Below are 23,401 nucleotides of genomic sequence, written 5' to 3'. Positions count from 1 at the left end.
CTACAAAATGCATTACACAACTGCCCTCATCACCCACCAGTGTATTCATGGCAATGATGCTGAATACTTCAAGGACCTCCTCACACCCCACTCATGCACCCGCTCCCTCCACTCACATAACACCAACCTCCTCCATCTGCCTCGCACAATGGTTGACTGGGCCTTCTGTTCAGCTGCCCCTAGCCTGTGCAGCTCCTTCCTCAACCACCTGAAAGCTCCACAGACACTTGCTGCTTTAAAGACTTTGCTTTGTAAGCAGGCTGTTTCTGCCCCTGACTGAGCTTTAGTTTAGAAATTTTAAATTGTAGCATTTGATTTAATTAATAGGGATGCATTATTATTAGTATTAACTCAAAATAGTTGTTCAGTCATTGCTGAATTGCTGTTAATCTTTGCATTGGTTTTTCACTTTTTTAATCCTTAACTTTAATCCTGACAAATATACAGAAATGTCCGTACTATACTTATATACTATAATTTGACTGTATGATCTGGTGAGATGACATGTGTTGTGAATTGACACTATATAAATAAACTGAATTGAATTGAATACTTTTGATATATAACAGAGAATAGAAAGGTCAAGAAGTATTACCATATAATGATTTTTAGAGATTTGATATTATGACTGGTTTATTAGCATTGCTATAAATAGAGAATATAATATCACTACAGCACCATTACATTACTTAAAAATACACGTATTTCCTCCTTCTTGTTTTGAACATTTCATTATTTGAGTAAAACTTGAAATTTCTACATGTAATATCTAATTACAGGTTAGAAAAGTGTTTGTATTTGCTGTCTGAAATCTAATTTTCTGAAACATCAGTAAACTCATATTATTATTTTCTTACCATCTCCGACAGCTAACTGACACACACACACCCACACACACACACACACACACACATATCCCTCCACACACATACAAATTCATTACTCCCTGTCTCTTCTCGCTCACTCATGCATTCATTGCTGTTTTATTTATGTCACCTGTCTCATTCACTTCAGCTAAACATCAGTTAGTTAGAAGGTTTGGAATATGATGAAAGGCGGGACAAACACCAGCAGTTTCAGTTGGAAGCATCCAGATTTGCTTAGTTTCCCTGAACAGATTTTTGATCCATTTGTCTCATTATCATTATTACTGTTATTATTATCTGCATGTCTTCATTTTGAGAATTTCCACTGAGTCTTTTACCATCCATGAAGTAGATTAATAATCAGTTGTATAATAATAAAAATAATAGGAAAAAGCTAAGTAGTATTTTGAGGGGAATCCCATCAAATATTTTTTTCTTTCAAATTCACAGATAAACACCTTTTTTTTTTTTACATGGTTTTACTACTTTACTACTTTATCACTTTATAACTTTATTAAGATTACACCAACCCTAGACTTTAGATGGGTGTGGTATTAAAAGGCCCACTGTTGTATTTGGTGTAGGTATAGGTGGTGCTAAATTTTCCAGTTGATCCAAAATGTTAATTTATAAAGATATATTCATTTCAGGTGGTTTTAATTCTAAAAGCAAGATGAAAAAAAGTCAGTTTTATACACAGAACTGTGATTATTCAAAATTGTGGCTATAAAGAGGACAGAGAATGTTGAATCATCAAGAGATGTTGATAAATCATTAAAGAAACAAAATAATCACATTGCCATAGGTATAAATGAATATTGCCTCCGATTATATGAAAATATACGTTTAAATGTTAAGAAATCCAACTCAATACATTCCATGTCCATAAAGTATTAGTGTCATCTAGAAACATCTCTATGTTATATAGTGGTTGTGCATTGGGAGGAAGGATGTGCTGCCACACGAGGACAAAATAAGATATTGTTTTGTGTAATTTCCATCTTTTCCCATTTGAGGATCATCTGACAATCTAAACTTAGTGTTCAGTGCTATCTACACAGCATCTGAGTGTGCTTCAATATCCCTGCAAATTAACTGCATAAATAGGTTACTCAGCCACTTTTTTAAACATATTTTATTGCTGTGAGGCCAAGTTGCATTGCTGATGCCATAGAATTGTTTGATACGCGCCATAATTGTGGAATCCTGATTTAGAAGAAGCTCTAATATATGGTCAATTATAGTCAATAAGAAAATAAGTGGAAAGTTCATTTATTTCGGTAAATGAAACACATTGTGGGCTTAATAAAAGATTGCTAATTTAAATTATTTAAACAAGCTTAATCTGAACATAATTTATTCTACTGAATATGACTGCATATATGCCACAGTGTCTGATGCATACAAAGGTGATGCTTGAGCATTATTTACTCAGTGGTGGGTATTTCTGTATCCTGTTAAAAGCAAAGCTCCACACAGATGTGTGAAAGCAGGTCAAATGGGGCAAAGAACAGAGGATGAGTGGGGGCTGCTTTACGTTTAGCTCTTTATAACTGAATACTGAATCAGGTTTCTACAATTTCATGCATACAGCTTGTTTACAAAAGGAAAGGGAATTGTGAACAAGCTTTGGATTTTAGTGTATATCTTCTTGCAGGGAGTGGCTTTAACGATAGAGAACATCTGAACATTCCAACAGTCAAGTTTGTCACTGTCCAAATTAGATGACTCTAGGCATCATTTGAGTCAGACTGCTCTGACACAGAAGAAAAATACTGAACTCTGTGATTGAGGTAGAGCACAGCTACACTGACACTGTAAACATGAATAATGACTCACATTATAAGATTTATGGTAGCCAGAGGAGGGTTAAGTCACATGCTATAATTTATGCTAATCACAGAAGAACCTCAAGTAACATCAGGAGGGCACAAGAAGCCAGATTCAGAAAATGTTGCTTGAATACACTTTTTGACACCAGAATAACTCAAGTGGAGCCTATGTCTGTGTTAGTATAATTAAAACGTTAGAAGTAAGCGTACATAGTGTCTAAAAAAAGAATATGGATCGGACTTTTATTTTACATGAGAGTAAAAAACAGTAACTCTGGATAGGGCTGGGTACCGAACTTCGGTACTTTTATGGTACCGACCGAAATGCTTCGGTTCTACAGAGTATCGAAACATGCCTCGTCTTTCGGTACCAAGTTTCGGTGATTGGCTGGAACACTTAAGGTGATTGCGTCATCCAGGAAAAATACACAGGTGGTCACGCCTACAGCCAGGGTTCATGTGTATCTTTTGTGAACTGGTTGCAGCGTCGCGGAACCCCTTTACATGCCCCCCAGGTCAAAAGTGCGGCTTCACTTTATTAAGACTGATGCTAATAGTGCACAATGCAATACATCGTGCACGGAAATAATTTAAGAGCAGAAAGTCGCTCTGTGTTTGACTGCAAGAAGAGCGGACCGCAGCCAGCGCGACCATCCTCCTCTCAGCAGCCCGTGGGCAGAGCAAAGCCAGAGCGGAGTGAATCATGCTGCTTTCAAACTGGACGCAGCAAGAGCAGCAAAATCTCGTCTGCTGCTTCATTTTTGCTGCTTGTACCAGCTTCTGACGCGCTGCTGAAGAAGCTTTGCTGCTCTGGCTGCGCGGTCGCAAAGTGGGTCAGACGCGCGTTGGGCGGAGCTACTCTATCCTTTATTTGCCTTGCAGCTATATTTGCTGTGATCAGTGGGAATAAAGTAGTTTTATTATGTTTTTAAGTGGGAAAATCCACCTGAAAACGTAATCAGTGCAGTCAGTTCATCCTGCCTTCAATATTTCTGTCGGAGCCGCTCAGACCCCCCCCATACCAGCGGTGCGCTGTCAGTAGGATCCCATTCAACGGGCTTGTTTGTCAGACATGGTAATTTTTCTAAAGGAAAACTGCTAAGTAAAAAGGTCCTCACAATGTAACAGTGAATATTAGACACTGAATTATTTATTTTTTTATGTAAGAGGAAAAATGTAAATGGAAAAACAGAGCTTAAAATAAAACTCAAGATTTGTACTTTTTTATGTTGTGTAATTTTCTTTTTTTTCGAATTGATATTATAAAACTGGTATCGAAAAAAGTATCGTTCAGGAACCGGTATCGAAGTGAAGGTATCGGTATTGGTACCGGAACCGAAATTTTTTTAACAATACCCAGCCCTAACTCTGGATGGTATTAGAGAAACTGAACTTTGTTTAGGCCTCTCTCCGCTAAAGTTGACAATTGCAAAATTAAATCAAAGGGCATATATATTAGTATTTGTACAACTTTTACTTTTAAGCTGTGTTCAGACTTGTTGCTCTTAAGAGTTTTCTTTGAAAATATTTAAATAACTTGTATATTTCCCTCTAATATCTAATATTTCTAATATCTCCCTCTGCTGTTACGTGTTCATATTGGTTTGCCTCCTGTGCGTTGTTTCATACTTTAAGATTTCCTGGTTGTTAAATAGGAAGATATTTGCCTTTAAGAAATTGGACAATGGCCCAAACACCTATCTAGAAAGATATTATCAACATTATTATTGACATATATGGTATACTATTAAATAATTTATTCAGTTTTCACGGTTATTTAGATTTTGTCTTTTTTAAGCAGAATTTCGGAAGTGAAAAAACAGTGCTTAGTGCAGAAGAAAAAGTTATTTAAATGGAGTTAGAATTAGCTGCCAAAATCATTTAAATGATAATAAAGGTGGAGCAGAAGGTGCAAAAATGGGCAGGTGAAGCATGATCTACTGTTGGAGGTGATGGGAGAGGTGATGATTTTTACAAATATAAGTCTTCAAGGGATTGTTTGAAGGATGAGTGAGATGTTGCTCAGATGTAGCTTCAATGTGAACTAAAGCACAGCCAGTCTGGATTGCTCTGTTATTTAGGTATTGTGAGGATATTTTCCTTAGATTAGGGAAGATGTTACTAAGTCCAAAAAGCTGAGTGCTCTATTGACAATCAATATGGATTTGCATTATAGGTACCTCAAACTGTAAGTACTGAGATTTTCTGGTTTGCAAATTCTGGCTGTTGCTTGAACCCCATATGCCCATAAAATATCACATCATGTACATTTTCTAATTAGATTTTCATGTACTAAATATTTTTTATGTAGTAATCTTTTTATATGTTATAACTTACTTTGCCAATCCATACAATAAAAGAAGATCTTTATACTGCAAGCACACATGATATGTTTTTCTCTTTTTTTATCACTTTTTAATTCTGTTTTCATTTAACACAGCTAATTTCATAATAGTTAATGAGCTTACAATTAATTCAATTGATTATATTACACAACATGTTTCCCTTAAGAATCTTATTACTGCTTTCATATTTACGATCCAGTAAATGGAAGAATAGAGAATTTGATTTTTTTTTTTTTTTAATAACACATTTTCTATCATAATTTGAGTTTCTCAGTCTTTGAGATAACATGGAGTGAGTAACACAGACTAATGATCAAAGGAAGGGGACAGTTCTAAGTGATGCATAACATTATAAACATTTCACTTGCTTTATTCCATATCCCTATCTATTCACTTACCTGCACTGCATGGCAATTAACATGAAAAAAGAAAGAACCGTATGGAGAGAGTTATAAGCATTTATTGGGAGCTGCATGGAAAAAACCTGTTATTTAAATATTTAAAATCCTTGCACGATTTAAATTAACTTTAAATATTCGTCCTATTTTGAACAATATTTCTAGTCTGATATGTGAACAAACGACAGATATTCAAACTACTGGAATAGCCTATTTTATATATGTGTGATACATGTAGTGGAAGTTAAAGTGTCACTTGTTTGCAAATAATCCAGGTGTTGTTTTTTGGTTTTTACTTTTGTAGGTTAGATTACAGTACAGCATCATATTTGTCAAAAGGTTATTCTTAGGGTGCAATCTGTAACACTTATTGAGCTCAATATGTCCATCTGTCATTAGGTTTTATCCTGTTCTATAGCCTTACAAGGTCATGTTGAGCCAATGCTTCAAATGTGGTTGGAAGGTAAAATGCTGATGTACAGTTTATCAGACAGGAGTTGCAGTCAAACAATTTTTCATTCATTTGGTTCAGACACTAAGAAAAAAAGGTTCAGCTGAAGATTAATATAGTGGCTAACATGAGGAAGGGACGAGAGGAGAGGGCAGCTATTGCTTCGAAATGTGAAAGAACTGTTAAACCTCATGGAAAAGAAAAAAAAATCCCCATTCTTTAGATTTAAAATTTTTCTGACCATGAAATGTGATGTTATATGTCCTAAAAACACTGAGTGCTAACATAGATTATAAGAAGTCGGGGTTTTTATTATGTAGTTTGTACATAACTGTTACTTTTGTAAACTGGTCTTGTGGAATTCATTTTTCTTTAGGTCTAAAAGTAGGCCTAAAAACTTCAAAGCCTGGTAATACCTAAAGCTAAAACTTATATTTTACATAAGTCTGGCACTAATCTGATCTGAGCAAATCAAGTATAATATATTGTAACATGATTACATCAAAAAGCTCACTGTATATTCACTGCTGTCAATAATTACCATAAAGAATATCAGTCAGATAATAAATTAGGATTTAAAAGTTGTTGAGCAGATGAGTGCAGGCACTAAGCTGTCTAAATTCCCACAGAGGTCGGTTGGTAATGGACTGAAGGATTATACTGAAGGGTAGTAGATATGGTGCAGGCTTACGCACACACTAACGGTAGCTTTCTGTGATTGGTAAGGCACACCCCAGTGTGGATTTGCTGTTGCGATCCACCACAGTGCTGAAGCACCTGCCATGTATTTCCCCGACCGGCCTCTGATTAAAAGTGATGGCTCTGGAGCGTGAGGCTGTTCCAGCGATCAGAGCACCAATCTATTCTACAGCGGGGTGGAGGCTCTTTGCTCAGTGCTTTCAAATCGCCTCAAGGGGCTCCTCTCCTGGAATCGGCTGTGGATGTGAATCATTACAAATTATATGCCCCGTAACATCAAGAGGAAGATGGCCGGGAAGGTCTTTGGGCAGGTGGGAGATTGTGGGGCTGAGAATGGTTTTAATGTCAGCTGAGCTGTTTGTCATGTTGGATGCTTGAAAGCAAGTTGCTGCAGCCAATCTGTGCCCTAATGCTAACAGCAGCGGCTGAGCAGCTGACAGGTGTTGTGTTTCAGTGGTGTTGGAAAGGTAATACCACAGGCGATATTGAAGGTGGTGCAATTTTAGTGAAGTGTCCAGATTTGCACAATGCAGGAAGGTATCAAGTTAATGAAGCTTCAGGCACAGAAAATTAGTGGAGAAATGGATTGCACCACCAAAGTGAGGTCAATTTACACAGATAAATCCATGAAGAACAGCAGGGTGCATGATTGGGACTACTCTGCTTGCACTGATGAGCAGGTTAATTGCCCATTTTGTTTATTGTGAGAAATGCCCAACACCATTTTCCCCCAGACACATATCCAAGCCTTATATGCTGGGAGAAAAACAAATCCTGTATGAAAAATTCAAACAGATTATATTTGGCGCAGAGGCAGCATGTTAATTTAAAAGAAAATGTGTTTTGCTTACCTATATGAGACTGTACCGTTAGCTGTATCAGACTGAGACACATTTCTGTGGCTGCCATCAAAAATGGCAAAAATCGCCCGCGGCCTTGGACCCATCACAGCCAAGCGCATCATAGCCAGCTTCTTGTTGCAAATACACTTTAATGGTGTCTTCTCACATGATGCAGATGCCAGATGTCACTGGCTTCTTAATAACTTTCTAGAGGGCAGTTCTGGTCACTGTGGCAATTACCTTTATGTCAGGCCTCTAAAAGATATGTCTACCCACGGGACAAACAGGCAGCCAGCTCCTTAATGGTCATTACAGACAAACGTCGAGACTGATTCATCCGCGTAAATCTTTGCTGCTCAGGCTACTGTCTGGATTTCAGTTGTTAACTCTCTCAATTAAACTAAAAAATGTCTTCTTAATTAAAAAAAAGTCATTTGCTGCACATTCTGTTTGAAACTTACAATTGCAGAAAACAGAAAAAAAGACATGCACCTAAATATTTAAAATGACATTCATTCAAAGAAAAAAAAACATTCTTTGTAGTGTTATCTTCTCTGTTAAATGCAAAAGAGTAAAACATTCTTTATATTTTCAAATTTAATTTAAGAACAAAGCTGTCATCAGAGAGATTTGTTGAGCTTAGGATGCACTTCTGACCAACATGAAAAGGTGTAAACTAGACCTACTACAATAAGTGCTTGTGAAGATGAAAGCCTGTAGGTGCTTCTGAGATTGAACAATAAACATCATTTTTTCTGTGATACAAAAAGGAGAACCTGGCTTTGAAAGGTTTTTTTTTTTTTTTTAAAAGCTGTTAAGACAGAATAGTTTTTTTTTTTACCGTACCATTCAGATATGCTAGTATACAAATGCCTGAATGCGTTGTGCTTCTGTACTGTTTTTCTCTAGAGGCAATTATGTTCCAGTGTTAAAAAAGAACATTTTGTAAAGTGATTTATCAAACCTGACAATAGGTGTAAATGTTAGTTTGAATGTTTGTCTCTTTGTTCAGGCCTTTTCATGAAGTAGCCTTCTGTGCGGGATATACGCAGTTTATTATTTCCTTCATTCTGCTATGGAATAACTGAAGCTACTAGGATTTTTAAATATAAATTCTCTGCGCTTTATTTAGTAACTTATTAGCTTTAATGAATAAAATGATCATGTGTGGCACATATATGAGTTTTGAGTTCATTGATTCATTTAATACAAACATAGGTTACACTTTAATTAACATGGGTTTAGTACACCATAAATAGTGCTATTATCAGGCATATAGCAAGCATTTTGTTCTAAAACAATTCTATTTATTATTTTAAAATGTAAATATAGAGAAATCTATGCTAGTATTAATGAGCAATAAATATGTTTTTTTTAACAAGCTGTCTGACAGTATTTTAAATATCATGCTTGAGGTGAAAAAAATATTTATCTTAGTAATGGTTTTCAAATTGCATAACTTATACACAGAAATAAAAAAATTTGAAAAGCAAATGTTTTTAACATTATAATATTTTATTACATATATAAAGAAAAAATAATGTTGGAAAAAGTTTATAATATTTGGACCACATTCATTTACCTATGAAACAAAAGTCAGTAAAGCTATTTTTTATTTACTTCTTTTTTATGTTGTTTAGAGGCTTGTTTGTTTGTTTGTTTGTTTGTTTTTGTTAATAAACCTTGACTTCGGATATAAATGTGTCTCGACACAGGGGCACATTTCTCCCAGACGGGCCATGCCGTTCTAGAAGGATTTATGCTTTGGTTTCACTGTCATGCATATTAAGACTTGGATGAAACCATTCCCAAAGCTTCCAGTAAAAAATGCACCGAACATTTGGAGGATGCCAAGTCTCCATAACAACCACTAACTACATGCAAGATGGTTGTATAGGAGGCATAAAAAGAGTTATTTTCCATCCTACCATTGCTTTCGAACATAAAGGCGTTTTGGCAAAACTTAGATGGAATTCTAAATGTCACTTTGACCAAGACCAACTAGGCCCCAGCTGAAAAGGGAAAAGGTTAACAGGCAGGTCTACTCATGCTTTTACCATCACAGACACATTCAGCCACCGAAACTTCTCCATTATTTGGATGTTGATTAGTCTAAGTCACATTTGTGTGTCCTGCCTGCAGTAAGTAGATAACAAATAATATGTAATTTAAAGCGCACCAAACTCTTTTAAAGTATCTTCTTAAAAGTTATTCCACAAATAGAAAGATTGTGCATATTATTGCAACCGTGGAGGTTCAACTAACTCAAAAAAAGTAACTCACAATGAAGATATAAAAAAATAATTATCCATATAAAGTTTTTGTATCTAGTAATGAAGAATTTCCCAACTTGCAAGATAACTTGTTTTTTTGCTATTTTTATTCTTATTATTCCTTTTTTGCTGAGAGGGATTCCAACCATTCATCAGTCTATTTCTATGCACTCTTCCATTCAGAGTTGTGGGGGAGTTGGTGCCTATATCCAGCAGACTTTTGGTGGACGGCAGGAAACACCCTGGACAGGTCACCAGTCAGTCCATCACAGGGAAACAGTGAAACACACAGGACAAACAACAATTAAAGGACACACTAACACCTAAGGGCAATTCAGAGAAACCAATTAACCTTGCAGTCATGTTTTTGGACTGTGGGTGGAAGCCTGAATGCCCTCTGAGAACTGGGTATTGCACCTTTATGCTTGAGTCAAGTCGGATCAGTAGGCGGTCCCCAAATGTGCCTGAGGACAGGGCTGTGCCAACCTAATGCAGATATCATTTTTTTAGGCTACCTCTAAAGGTGGGCTGAAAAAGGAGAAATAAAAAAAAAAATTGTCCCTGATGCATCTTTAAAACATTCAAAACTGTGTTTACTGCTGTCTGGACACAATGAGATAAGCATCGGGAAGCAGTTCAGCTCTCCCGGAACTTGCGCAGGCATTTAAACAGCTTTAGTATTCAGTCAAGATGTGGGAGTTTGCAGGAGAGTTGCTGCCGTTTGGAAAAACAACCAGACTTTTGAAAGTTGCGAGTAAAACACAACAAGTATTTTGGCTAATATGACTAATTTGTTTTTGTTTACCCTACTACAAACATAGATTGGGTAAAAACACTGCCAAATTAGATAGGTTGGTTTAACCAAAAGATTGGTTGAACACATTACCTTCAACCTGATTAAAACTAAAAACTGTGAAAAAACCTAACATGTTTTATTTTTTATTGTTTGAATAAAAATGACTAACATCTTTCATTTTGCTCATCATTGTCCAATTTGCACAAACACTTTCACTGTCTGCTTGAGCTTATTTCACTAAAATGGCAAAAAAAAAGGTGTACCTTAACTGGTTTTTCTCTTCTAAGACACTTTACACAGTAAAGAAACTTACAAAAGATTGTATTACACAGACCAATCATTAACAATTTCAAAGGAACTTAAATGGCAAAAAAGATAAAGAAAAACAATTGCAAAAAAAATCACAGATTATATTACTAACTGTAGTTATGCACTCCACCAGTAGGTGGTGACATGTTCACATGAAGTTTCATGAACTGCGGGGATCGTTGAAGCTATTAGCCCAAATGGTTCAATGCCTCATGAGGCTTCATATCACCATCACTAGTAGAAACTAAATCTGGGAAAACCAGGTACCAGGAGACCTAAAATTGGTTAGTGAGTATTTATTGTTATTTTTATAATTCAAATTAGCATTTCATTATTTTCTGACCCATCACCAAGAGCCTGTTTGACTTGGGAGACCCTATCAGGGGCATTTATGCCCCCGACAACATACCCTCTGAGATCATATGGGCACTAAAACCACTCCACCACATTAAAGTGGTGGTTAGTTCTTAAAAAAAAAGTTGTTTAAAAAAATCTAAAATAATGAACTTTAGCTTATTGTTCCTTTAATTTATGTCTGAGTATTTTGTATGTATTCTTAACTGTGCATCTAATGGATTTTTCTACAGTATTAAAGTGACAAAAAATCTCTAACAAGATCCAAGATTAGCCTTTTACCCAATTCAGAGTAAGGGACAGAAAGAAGGAGATTATTTGAGTGAAAAGTGTAATAGTCAGTGCTTTGCAGTGTAATTATACATGCAGGCACTAGTCCAAGTGCTGTCTTATATAAAATGACCTGGTCTGGCATCCCACCTGTGAGTATAACTCACAATGCTGTGTTGACAGTTTTCAGTTTTTAATGAAGCTCAGAGAATAGAGGTAAACAAAGTAAATTATTTGAAGACACTGGGAAGAAGAATACATTTAGCCGTATGGAAATCATATTTAAATTTTAAATCATTTTGTCTTAAACATGTATATAAAAGTACTCTTTTTCAGACCATATTGTTGACCATAGTGTGTGTGTGTGTGTGTGTGTGTGTGGGGGGGGGGGGGGGGGGGGGGGGGTGGGGTTCTTCATTTCGTATGTCGCAGTTAATATACACAATGGTTGAAATAAGAAATAAGAGTCATTTACTGTACCACTGAGTTCTGTCCCAGTGTTCACGGGGATGGACGTCTGTGTCTGCAGCAGGCGTACAGCTAACAGAACTGGCAGCGTTGCGAGGCAAGGGCTCCAACATGTACGGCTGTAAACCTTCTACACCAAACCAGGCTCCTGCCCTCCTGGCGTCCTCTTCCACAACATCTTTGTCCTCATTTTCCTCCTCTAAATAAAAAAATGTATGATGTTCAGTGGTCGTCTGGAACACTTCAGATAGGTTGATATGCGTTAGAGATAAGAAAAGTTACTCGTAAGTTATGCACACATTACTCATAGGTTATGGACAAGCTAGACACCACAACTTATGAGTAACTTACATTTTACGTATGTCAACGATCAGATAACTTACCTATAACTTTTGGGTGACGTCTGACATACACTGGCATAAGTACTTGTCGTATGTTGACGTTTACCAGCATAGTTCAGCGTGCTCATAACTTACACAAAATGTACCCATAACTTATCCATCATATGCAAGCATTTTTGCTAGATTTTTTGTACATCAGGCATACCAAAAAAAGTTTTTTAGCTTAATAGACAAAACCAGCAATAAAAAACTGAAGGGTGGGCATAAGAGAAGAAAACATGAACAAGATTAGGATTCTAGATGATTTAGTGAGCTTGTACATTGAGAACATTTTGAAAAACCCTCTATATATGTTCCAACCTGAGCATGAACATTTATTTAAATGCTTGGGGTTTCATGTCAAAAGAAGGATTTCCAAAAGGTCAACCCTATTATGTAGATGGGCAATGGCCCGGCTGGTCCTGTGTTGTCCCCCACTGTGACTGAGCAGTTGGTACATATGGATGATTTGTTTATCAAGAATGAGCGGTCATACTTAGGAGGCCTCAAGCTGGGAATGAGAGTAGATCAGTTTAACCTTATTAACAATATAGGCATGGCTTACCTGATCTATGTAAATTAAAATAAACTGCACATAGGAAACTAAAACAGCCAGTTCAATTGAGTAAAACCCAAATTGTGGTCTGTGAAGTTTTGCTTCTGATTACTTTTGATCCCCTGACTAAAATTTGATCATTTATTTTGATATGCCTGGAATCAGGGAATGTCCACATCTACAAACATGTAAAATGTAATGATGTGGCAGGGTGTGATACTGGAGTTGTATAAAATGCTTCATGGAGAAGCAAACACAGTTGGTAAGCACTGCCTTCTGTGACCCTAAGCAAATTCTCTGGTCTGAGCAAGATTACAATTTATATAAAAATCTATTGTTATGTCTCATGGTTATTTAATACATATACATTATGAAGTGTTATTTAAATAGTTTGACCCGAGTTATCTCTTTTCACGGAAGAATCTGGGATAGAAAGCTTAAAGATGTGAACACAGACATTTCCTTTACAAAGATAAGAATACACTAGAATGATATATCTATCTTCAATGTTTGATTTAAATTTTTATTTTTTCACTGTTTTTGTACATCCTGCGAGCGGTTGCTTACAAAAGTGGAGGGTGCAATAGCTGAGCTAATAATACAAATCAGTTATTTTGTCAGACTTTTATTTTCATTTTGTATACACATAATGTATACAAAACTAAATGTCCTTTTGTATAGCTTTCAGGTAGTAAATAAGCAGCAGTTTAGCACTGAAATGAACATTACTATTTCATAAAGTGCAGCAGTGATCAAATGTAAACAGTATTGGGAGAAAAAACATGGTGCAAAACGCAATAATATGGAAGTTAAGAGCATTTAAAACCAAATATATATGGTGCAAATATGCAGTATTTTGTTTTGGTGTTAACAGTGATGCAAAGTCTGTGACTTGATTTAGAGTTGTTTTGTAACAGGAAAATGATGTTCATACCATGTAATATTCAATATATTTTGAAAGACTTGTCACAGGTTCAGAATTTGTTAGCGAGTCTGATATAACATTAACTGATGTGTTGCATCAGGGCAAGGTTCATGCATTTTTCTTTGTTTTTCTGTCAGACATACAGGAAAAGGAAGAAGCCATACCACACAGACAGATATTCACCAATCTTTGCCTCGTGCTGCTGAAATGAAGTCTGCAGTTATTATCATAATAATGTCTTGTTTCAAGTCCCCCTGAAATGCCTCTAGCGCTCCAGCACCGATTAAGAAATCTTAATTAAGCTTTTGTAGATTCTCCTTCATCAGACCTTGCCTTGTTTTTTTTTTTTACTAACACTCATACTCTTTTTGTCAGATTTTTTTTTTTTTTTTTTTTTTTTTTTTTTTTGCGACAACACTCACCTAAATGAACAAGGGGTTGGCAAAGACAGTTAGAAAGGAGGCAAAAGAAAAGCCTGTGTTTTGAGTACAAGCTTTTAAGTTTCCTGTGCTTCATCTCTCCCAAGGCATTTAAGTATTAGATATCCCTGCGCTGATCCGCCTGTTGTCACAGCAATTTCCCCAGTTGCTCATCATGCTTAAAACTGCTCTCTCATTTCCATTATAATCATCCTCGACAAAGCTCACCTGAGATTCACAATGAAAGACAATTTAGTTTCACCTCTGGAGCAACGCAGCATGAAGCGCACTGTGTAATGGATAAAACAGTTTGAGGTTGTTGGAGAAAACAAGAGTTACTTCTTTGTTTGGTTCCAAGGGTGAAGAAATGTTCCTGCTGGGACTGCACAGATTTTACATCCGGTCAGAAGTGTTATTTTTTGTTCGTGGAGTTAAATCAAATTAACAACAGAGCTCACTTGAGGTACTAGTAAACGCAGAGCATCTGCTGGGGATATTGCCACCGGTGCCTGGTCGATTAAATGGCTGTGGCTGTCATGAACTACACAGGGGGAACATTATTACATTGTTGCCTCATTTATCCATGTTTACAGGAAACAACTGTCTTAATTAAGCATTTTGCAGGCTGATGGATTGGCTAGTCTAACTTTCTCTAGCAGACTTATTGATTTCACATTCCATACCCAGATAGCCGAGTCTTTTTCCTCCGCTTTAGGCGTTAGGGTGCCACTGCAGCGGGGGACATAAGCAGCATTTAAAAGAAGCTGTAATTATAAAAGAGCAGCATAGGATGCATGCAGCCCTATTACGTGTCAGATGGAGAGCTTGGTAATGTGAGTGCGACAAAACAAATTGAACCAGACGACCTACTTTGTTAGCTTTGTACACATGTGTTTCAGTTAGGCTTACAGCAAAATTATAATTAGTCTGGGAGTAGTGCACAGCATCTTCGGTGAGGATTCAAACAGCCGCTGCCGTGTGCTCTCAACATCTGCTTCTCTCAGTGATCCCTATAACATGGCCTGGGGGGAGAGAGAGCACTACTAATTACTAATAAAACTAGCTAAGCCTATTGCTGTGAATTACTGCAGCTTTATCTGAAGTGGACCAGAAATCAAGCCTGAAGCAAAAAGGGGTTTGGATACAAACAAGAATGGAACACATTTGAATGCAGTGTTTGGATTAGAGCAATGCCTGACATACGTTATGATACCACAACAGTGGTGGACATTAGTGCGGGATTCTGAAATCTTACTGACAAAAAAACAGTTGAGAAATTGAACATGAATCTTAGGCAGCTAATGCTAGTTGATGCTATGATAGTTTATTTTTGCTCAAGTAACCTGAAATACCTTCATCTGTAGGTTGAATATTTAAACAAATGTTGCTCAAAGGGAAAAAAAAACAAACAAAAAAAACAATTTGAATTTAATTTGAAAAGAACGCTCCAGAAATCAATGTATTTGGGTCTCTTGAAACAGAAATATAAGTTATAAAGAGGATTAAAATGATGACTCCTAAAATTACCTAACAAAAACTAGTGAATTAAATTGGGAAGTAGAAAGCTATGAAATGGCTCTGATCTCAAAACAAACTGTAAATGCAAAAAATTAGTTCGAACTTCATGCAGCTTGAAGGAATAATTTTTGCAAACTTCTGTCAGACTGTTATGTGGCCACAACTACGTTTTGTCACTTCTGCTTATACTGCTCCTTTCTGGTAGAAAATGCAATCCCACCTGAAGTTGCAATTCCTCCTTTTAGAGACAGGATTCACCATGCAGGATCTAAATTCTTGTTTGACATGACTGGCATGCACAGAAAGGTGCAGACCACAATTATTTACCACTTCTAAGTTGGTTCTATTTTTTGACTTTATAATAATTGAACTTTATTGATTTAACATTGGAGAAATTACCTCTGCATTTAACTCATCCCCTTGGGGAGCAGTGGGCTGCCATTGTGTAGCGCCCGGGGAGCAATGAGGGGTTAAGGGTTTTGCTCAGGAACCCAGAGTGCAGGCTGCAGGGATCAAACCAAGTACTTGCAACCTTCTCAACGCACAAGCGCATGGCTCTAACCACTAGGCCAGGGGTCACCAACATGGTGCCTGCGGGCACCAAGGGGCCCTCAAGGACCCTTAGAGTCTTCTGAAAATAGAACGACTCAACAGTGAGCTACGTTTGAAATTTCACTGTATTCTGTTGCTCTTCTTTTTTTAATTGGGTTATAGAACATTTCATCATTTAATCATATATGGCATTTAAGCATTTATAGAGATTTCAAAATAAAAAAAATATCTAAAAGAAAATTATAAATTTAAATAAAAATTATAAAGATATGTTTATAATGTATGAAGTTTAGGTGAACGTTGACCCTTGCAATTCACAGGTCAGTATGGGTAGCCCTTCCTGTGACTCAGTGCCCCTGAATTAGCCCTCAACGGTAAAAAGGTTGGTGACCGCTGCACTAGGCCAACACTCCCCTCTAAGACTTGCAGCTAAAATAAGTTTAATTTGGGTTCAACAGCTTACCTAGAACCGATTAATACTCCAACTTAAAACACAAATCAGGCACATCATAACTTCACCAGAGTCACATTGTGAAAGGAAGTGTATTAGCAATTTGCAAAGCACCTCACTTTGGCGAATGACATCATAGCACTATGATATTGGGTGATCTTCTGCCATCTGCATCAAACTAGGATTTTTTGTTTTTGTTTGAAAAAATCTGTTTAGTTGGACACTTTAATTGCTTTAACAAAAATGACACAAAAAAATATGTATTACATCTGTTTTATGCACAATTGTTTTAAAAACCTTTTAGCATTTGTATTTGGTTACATCAGTTAAACATTATTGGAAACTTGTTTCTGTATGCTTACAGTCAAATTACATTAGCACTCCAGGTTTTATTACTCCACAGCAGTGGATTCTTATTTCTTCAATTTTTACCTTAGTCCCAAACAGAAATGTATCTTTAAGAAAGTCAACATTGTACTGTTAAAGGAAAGCAGAGAAAAATGATTAGGATTTCAAAGAATAATTGGTTAGTAATTGGTTGTAAATAATATTTGTGAATCATATTTTAATTGCTTTGAAGGCTGAATGCCCGGCGTGATGCGTCTATTTTAATATGTGCTTTATTACCTGCTGATGCAATTCTATATCGAAACTAAGAAAATCAACTGTGAATAGATGTAATCATATTTATATTTTTCTAAAGTTTCTTTGGATAGCTGTAAAAGGCAAATGAATAATTAAACATTTATTGAGTAATTGATTCTGAATTATTTATTGGTTCTCATAAATCTCCCAAAAAATTTTGCAAAGTTTTAATCTAACTTTATTTTTTTTCTCTACCTTCCCCCTGATTTTTATGTAGGTCACGTGCAGGAAAGTGCATGGAGGCGCCACGGAGCTCATCGAGTGGAGGGACGGTGACAACGGACACAAGATTTCTCCCACGGGGGCAAGTCCACGGATTCTCAACCCCCTGCGTTTGTTTGCCAGAGGCTCCCCGGAGCTCAAAAGCAACATGAGGGAAATGGCATATTTACAGAACACGGAGGACTTTTGGGACTGGTTATCTAACCAGACAGATGTTCAGAGTGCACAGGCCAGAACTAAACGCAGACCCATCGTGAAGACTGGCAAATTCAAAAAGATGTTTGGGTGGGGGGATTTCCACTCAAACATCAAGACAGTCAAGCTCAACCTTCTGATAACTGGGAAGATCGTGGACCACGGGAACGGAACGTTCAGCGTTTACTTCCGGCATAACTCCACAGGAATGGGAAACGTCTCTGTCAGCCTGGTGCCACCCTCTAAGGTTGTGGAGTTCGAGATCGCCCAGCAGTCCACATTGGAGAACAAAGACACCAAATCGTTCAACTGTCGCATTGAATACGAGAAAACAGACCGGAACAAGAAGACCGCCCTGTGTGGCTATGACCCGTCCACGGTGTGCTATCAGGAGCACACACAGAGCCACGTTTCATGGCTGTGCTCGAAACCCTTCAAAGTCATATGCATCTATATAGCCTTTTATAGTGTGGACTATAAACTGGTGCAGAAGGTATGCCCTGACTACAACTACCACAGTGAAACACCATATTCTTCCACAGGATGACATAACTGTTAGGTGGCAGCAGCCTTGTGTTTTTTCTCCAAATTATGTAAATGTGAAACTCTAAACTTACTGTCCCTAAAAAAATAACCCTGAATACCTAAAATTGCTCAAACAAAGTCACTTTGCATTTAGACATATACACTTGAAATATTTGACAAAACCTCTGTAAATATAGCACATGTATCCAGGAAAAAAAAAAAAAGCTTCAAACAGTAGGTCTTCAGACTTGGTTTTAGAGGTTTGAAGAGGTCAAAAAGCAGTGCTAGCTCCCATCACAACAGAACAGGCTCGTTATCGTAATTAGTGTGTTGTCCAGATGTTTTCCTTAAAGCTAGACCATGGGCAAAGTACAAACCTGCATTCTGCCAGTGTTGGAGCCAAAAATTGTGTCTGCTAATTGTAATAATTCTAACTTAACATATGACGCTATTTTGATTCATCTTAATAGTTATTTTCTAAAAAGATTTAGTTATTTAGTAGGTCACACAGTGATTCAATAATGCAGTATATTATTTAAAAAATGGGTAAATGGTTTATTGACTTTGAGGTATAACTGATTTTCATTTATGCAAGGAAAACTGAAAAAAAACGTCAATTATTTCAAATTGATTCAGCGAGTGTCTTTTCTTAGGGATTTTAATAAGCAAGGATTAATACATTTGTAGTTATCTTTCTCATGTATGGCTTAACAGGACAATAACCAAGCATTTCAACCTTGAACATGACTAAATGCATTGATCTAATCTGTTTTAAAGACTGATGAAATTGTTCAGAATTAGTGTTCTGCAAACATATTCCCTCTGCTTGAACTTTTCCACATAAATCTCCCATAGGTGAAGATGTAAATCCTTTTTACTGCAGTAAAATCTAAAGGTCTTTTGGGTTGTGCTTTTTTTTTTCTTTTTTAAGTTGAATCTTTGTAGGAGTTTATTGGTAATATCTCTGGACTTTGAGGAATGCTAACTAAAGAGCTTTGGCCAGGGTTGTGTTTAGGTCTGTTGTCCTGCTGGAAGGTGATCCTCCACCCCTGCTTCAACTTTTTGGCAGCCTCTAGCAGGTTCTTTTCCAGCATTACCATGTATTTAGCATCCTCTATTTTCCAATTAACTCTTCTAATTTCCTAACTTAAAAAAAGCATCTCCACAGCACAATGTTGCCACAACCTTGTTTCACTGTAAGAACAGTATGCTTAAGTTAATTTCTACTGTTAGTTTTTGTCACAGATGGTTTGCATGTAGACAAAACAGTGACCAGAGCATATTTTAGTGTGTTTTTTTTTTTTATTTGTGGACCTTAAATGACTTATGGTAAACTGCACATGAGATTTCTTAAGGGTTTCCTTCAAAAAATGGCTTTAATGAAAGCCAGATTTGTAGTGTGCAAATCTAATAGTGATAATCCATCCTCGGTTGCGAGGTGTTTGGTAGGGTGTAGGATATACCTTGGACAGGTCACCAGTCCAACACAAATTTATAATGGTCAAACAACCAAGTATCCATACAGTAACTCTCAGTTCAGTGTGCACAGATAACCTATTACGTAGTTTTTTACAGTTTTTCCATGCTCACAAACAAGAACATGTGCACAGCACCTAATAACGTATTCCCCTTCCTGAGCAGTGGATCTATGCAGCTCCTCTGCTACCAATGCCTACATGTTTTTAAGTGACGTCTGATGCAAAATGGAAGCAAAGTGTTATAAAACTAAAGAAATCACATGAAATCTCAATTAAATTGAGGTTTTGTGGAAAAGTTCAAGAGGTAGAAATACTGCATTAAATTTCAGCTCTAGAGTGGATTTTCCTGTCCCAATTACCCGAAGGTGTGTGTGTGTGTTAAACTGGTCTGAAATCCAACATCTGTGTTTGCAGGATGCAGTTTGAGGCATCATCCTGCCGAGCGAGCCATGCAGTGGATTAATGTGTCAGGAGAGGAGGGGAGGCGGATGTAATAATTGCAGGACAGGTGGATTTAGTGAGTCTGGCAGACAATTATCAGTACTTTGTCATGGTCCTCCTAGCAGCCCTGACATTACCTGTCTTTAATAGGCTTTAATTAGCCTTGGAATTTCTATTCACCAAGAGAAGAGAAGCTGAAAAACGGAAAGAAATGGGCTGAGGTAGAAAAAAAAAAAAGAAATCTGTAATTTTAAGAAGTGGGAATATATTTGAGACATCAGGCTTTTCCCAATCGTGCAGCAAGACTAAGCTGGCAGACTTAAAGTGGAAAACATCCAGTCTGTAAGTACACGGTGTAATGTGCTTTGACATTGCAATCACCAAGACAGTTTTAAAAGGTTTTGCTGAAAAGCATCATCACACAGAAAGCCGTAGATTGCGTTGCTTGCACACACCCCGGGGTCTTAGGTTAGGGCATGTGACACAGATGACACTGCAATTATTTCAGTTGATGCTACTTCATGGTCCCATCATCTGTAAATGATCCTGTCACCTTTTGGGCGAGGTGAGGTGTATGATAAACCAGAGTCTCTACTGTACAGTGATATTTTTAGTTTTACTCGTGCCAATGCTGTGTGTTTAATATGTAACTCTAAAACCAGATGTATTTACCATGGCTTCAGAGGAAATGATGTCAGCTTATTTCAGTTTTCCTTAAATGATCTACCATTATGTGTGCTTTTGGTGTTTTATCAGAACTATCATGTACATAAATGTTAAACCTACCGCCCATTGTCACAGACTGCTTTATTTTCCATTTTTGTAATTTCACATTGTGTTTTTGTTTCCCACTTGGTTCGTTTCCTGTAAAAGAGGGGAAAAAGGGGGAAAACATGTATGTGTGTAGTGTGATTACACATGTTCATATTCAAAGGATTTTAATTTTAACATTTAATAGTTCAGGATCACTTTAAGTCTTTATGGCATTAAATCTTAAGAGCAAATTGGCTACCAGCATCTTGTCACACCAAGTCTGCCCTGGTCTATTGATGTTCAAAGTTGTCTCGTTTCATTCCTGAAAGGACTCCTCAAAAGGATAAACACACCATTTTTAAGAGGTACATTTCGGTGTAGCTTTTTAATGGGCAATAAATCTGTGTCAACAGGCGTGGATGATACCAGAGGTACACCTGAGGGAGCACATCCATTTTGCTGTGGCCATCAGAGACAGGGGTCTTTTCATTCGCTTCCATTACTCTTATCTGATCAGCATGAGGCAGCTACTCCTTCAGCATCAAGTCTCTCCCTGCCTGCACTCATCCAAATCCTTAAAAATCATGCTGATATGTGTTTCTGTTTTTATGTTTCGCTTCTCAGAGTATTAGCTTTTAAAATGCCCACTTATGTGACGATAAAATGAGTTTACATAATTTACAGCTTCATATTGAATACAAATAACACATCTCGGTTAATTGACATTGATTGCTGAACGAGTTCAAGACCAAATGAAACTAATGAGATATGAAATTGAAGGGACAAGTCAGAAGGAAGGCTTTGTTAAAAGATTATAGTATATCTTCCTGGCATAAATCCAGATTTAGTTGGTTCTGGAGGCTAACGCTAACAGCTAAATCTGAGTGTCCAAAGCCAAAGGGTCTGCCGTGTTAAAAAAGCTGCAGTCTCAGAACAGTTTTATAAACATTTCATAAACAATTTAATAAACAGTTAAACTGATGGTAGATTTAGAGCAGATAAATATTTCTGCCAATGTTATTGTCTACGTATAAAATATAGGAAACCAGCAGAACATCAACAATAAATTTAATGTGTAAAATAAAAATGAAGCAGTAAAATAAGGAAAAATATTGTAGCGTTATTTCTATTTAACTTCCTTGGCTATTACTATCACATTATTCTCTAATCCCATCGCTCTCAGGATGTTTTATACAAAATAAAAGATGGACTATATTTTACCTTTAATCATCACGTACATTAATTCCAATTGATGATGCCACATGGGCCAGTAGTAGGGCGAGTGCAACATGTGCAGAGGCTGCAGTCCCTAAGAGTCATGTCCTGGTTATTTTCTGACCCCTGACAACTTGATGCATGCCCCCCCGTCCTCCATTCTTCACCCTTTTTCTAGTGCATCTTATAGAAAATAAAGGCAAATAGTACCCCAGTAAAAAATAAATAAATCTCTAATCTCTTTGTGAAACATTGGTAAAAAGAAAGAAGAAGAGAAACTGTAAAGTTTTATGGATTAAAGTTCATCAAAAAGTTTTACAGGACCACGACACATTTATATGGTAAAACTATATTTTGGTTTAGGAAGTCATTAAATTACACAATTGGACGAATTTTATATAAACCAAATATGTTTTTAATAAATCGACAAAAGGAAAAAAAGATTATCATAAATTTTTTGAATAAAGGCTGCCGAGGGATGCACAGTTCAAGGTAAAGAATCCCATCAGTGTTCCAGTGGCCTGTATCAGGCACTCCCCAAAGTAGGGCAAGCTACAAAAGGTCACTGCTAAAGAAGCTGCTGGGAAGAGGTCTGCGTCCGAGCTTATTAATCGAGAAAGAAAAAGAAAAGAAAAAAAAACAACAGAAAAAGATGCACAAGCCTCCAGGATAAAGCCCGGAGAGGATCATAAAGCCATGATCCGAGACATGGGATACATCTGTCGACATTTTAGCTTTAAAAATAGTTTTGCAATGAAATATGAACATTTTCTGAGAAAAATTCTTTTGGGGTTTTCATTAGAATAAAAACTGAAATAGTAAAAAGGGTGCATGAAATATATCCAAATTTTAGTCTGCCTTTTAGAATGAATTTACTGAACTGAATTTACCTTTTAATTTAGTGAGGTGCTCATTCAAAGCAGACACCAAGAAATGGACTTATAGCAGGTGGGTTCAGTTCACTTCACAAATACGGACATATTCCTTTTGGTTTCTCCTGTTGTTGCCTCATCTAGTGCAAAATTTGCCACCATCTAAACGACAGAATATTTCAATTTTGACAGCACCACTGCGGGCTCCTTCTCTTTCAAGCACTACAGTTAGTGGAGGAAAGCGAAGGAGAAAGATAAAAGGTTGGAGAGGCATCCTGAAGCTGAGATGGTATCAGGCCTTTTCGAAGGATCTGTGCTGAGAGGGGCGGACGTGGATCAGCAAGCCGCTGA

General features: G+C 37.0%; 1 protein-coding gene across 2 annotated transcripts in view; it reads left to right on the top strand.

The window, feature by feature from the left end:
- Positions 1-20,996, top strand: part of nxph2a (neurexophilin 2a) — a 30,800-nt gene extending 9,804 nt beyond the window's left edge. For both annotated transcript variants that reach the window (XM_038275454.1, XM_038275452.1), the window contains exon 3: positions 17,567-20,996. In XM_038275454.1, the coding sequence (XP_038131382.1) occupies positions 17,567-18,313 (747 nt within the window). In that variant the 3' untranslated portion in view covers positions 18,314-20,996. The remainder of the gene's footprint in view (positions 1-17,566) is intronic.
- Positions 20,997-23,401: the final 2,405 nt, after the last annotated feature.

This window comes from Cyprinodon tularosa, unplaced genomic scaffold (assembly GCF_016077235.1).
Source record: "Cyprinodon tularosa strain WSP-4 unplaced genomic scaffold, ASM1607723v1 ctg96, whole genome shotgun sequence".
Classification (NCBI taxonomy): Eukaryota; Metazoa; Chordata; class Actinopteri; order Cyprinodontiformes; family Cyprinodontidae; genus Cyprinodon; species Cyprinodon tularosa.
This window is presented reverse-complemented; position numbering and strand designations above follow the sequence as displayed.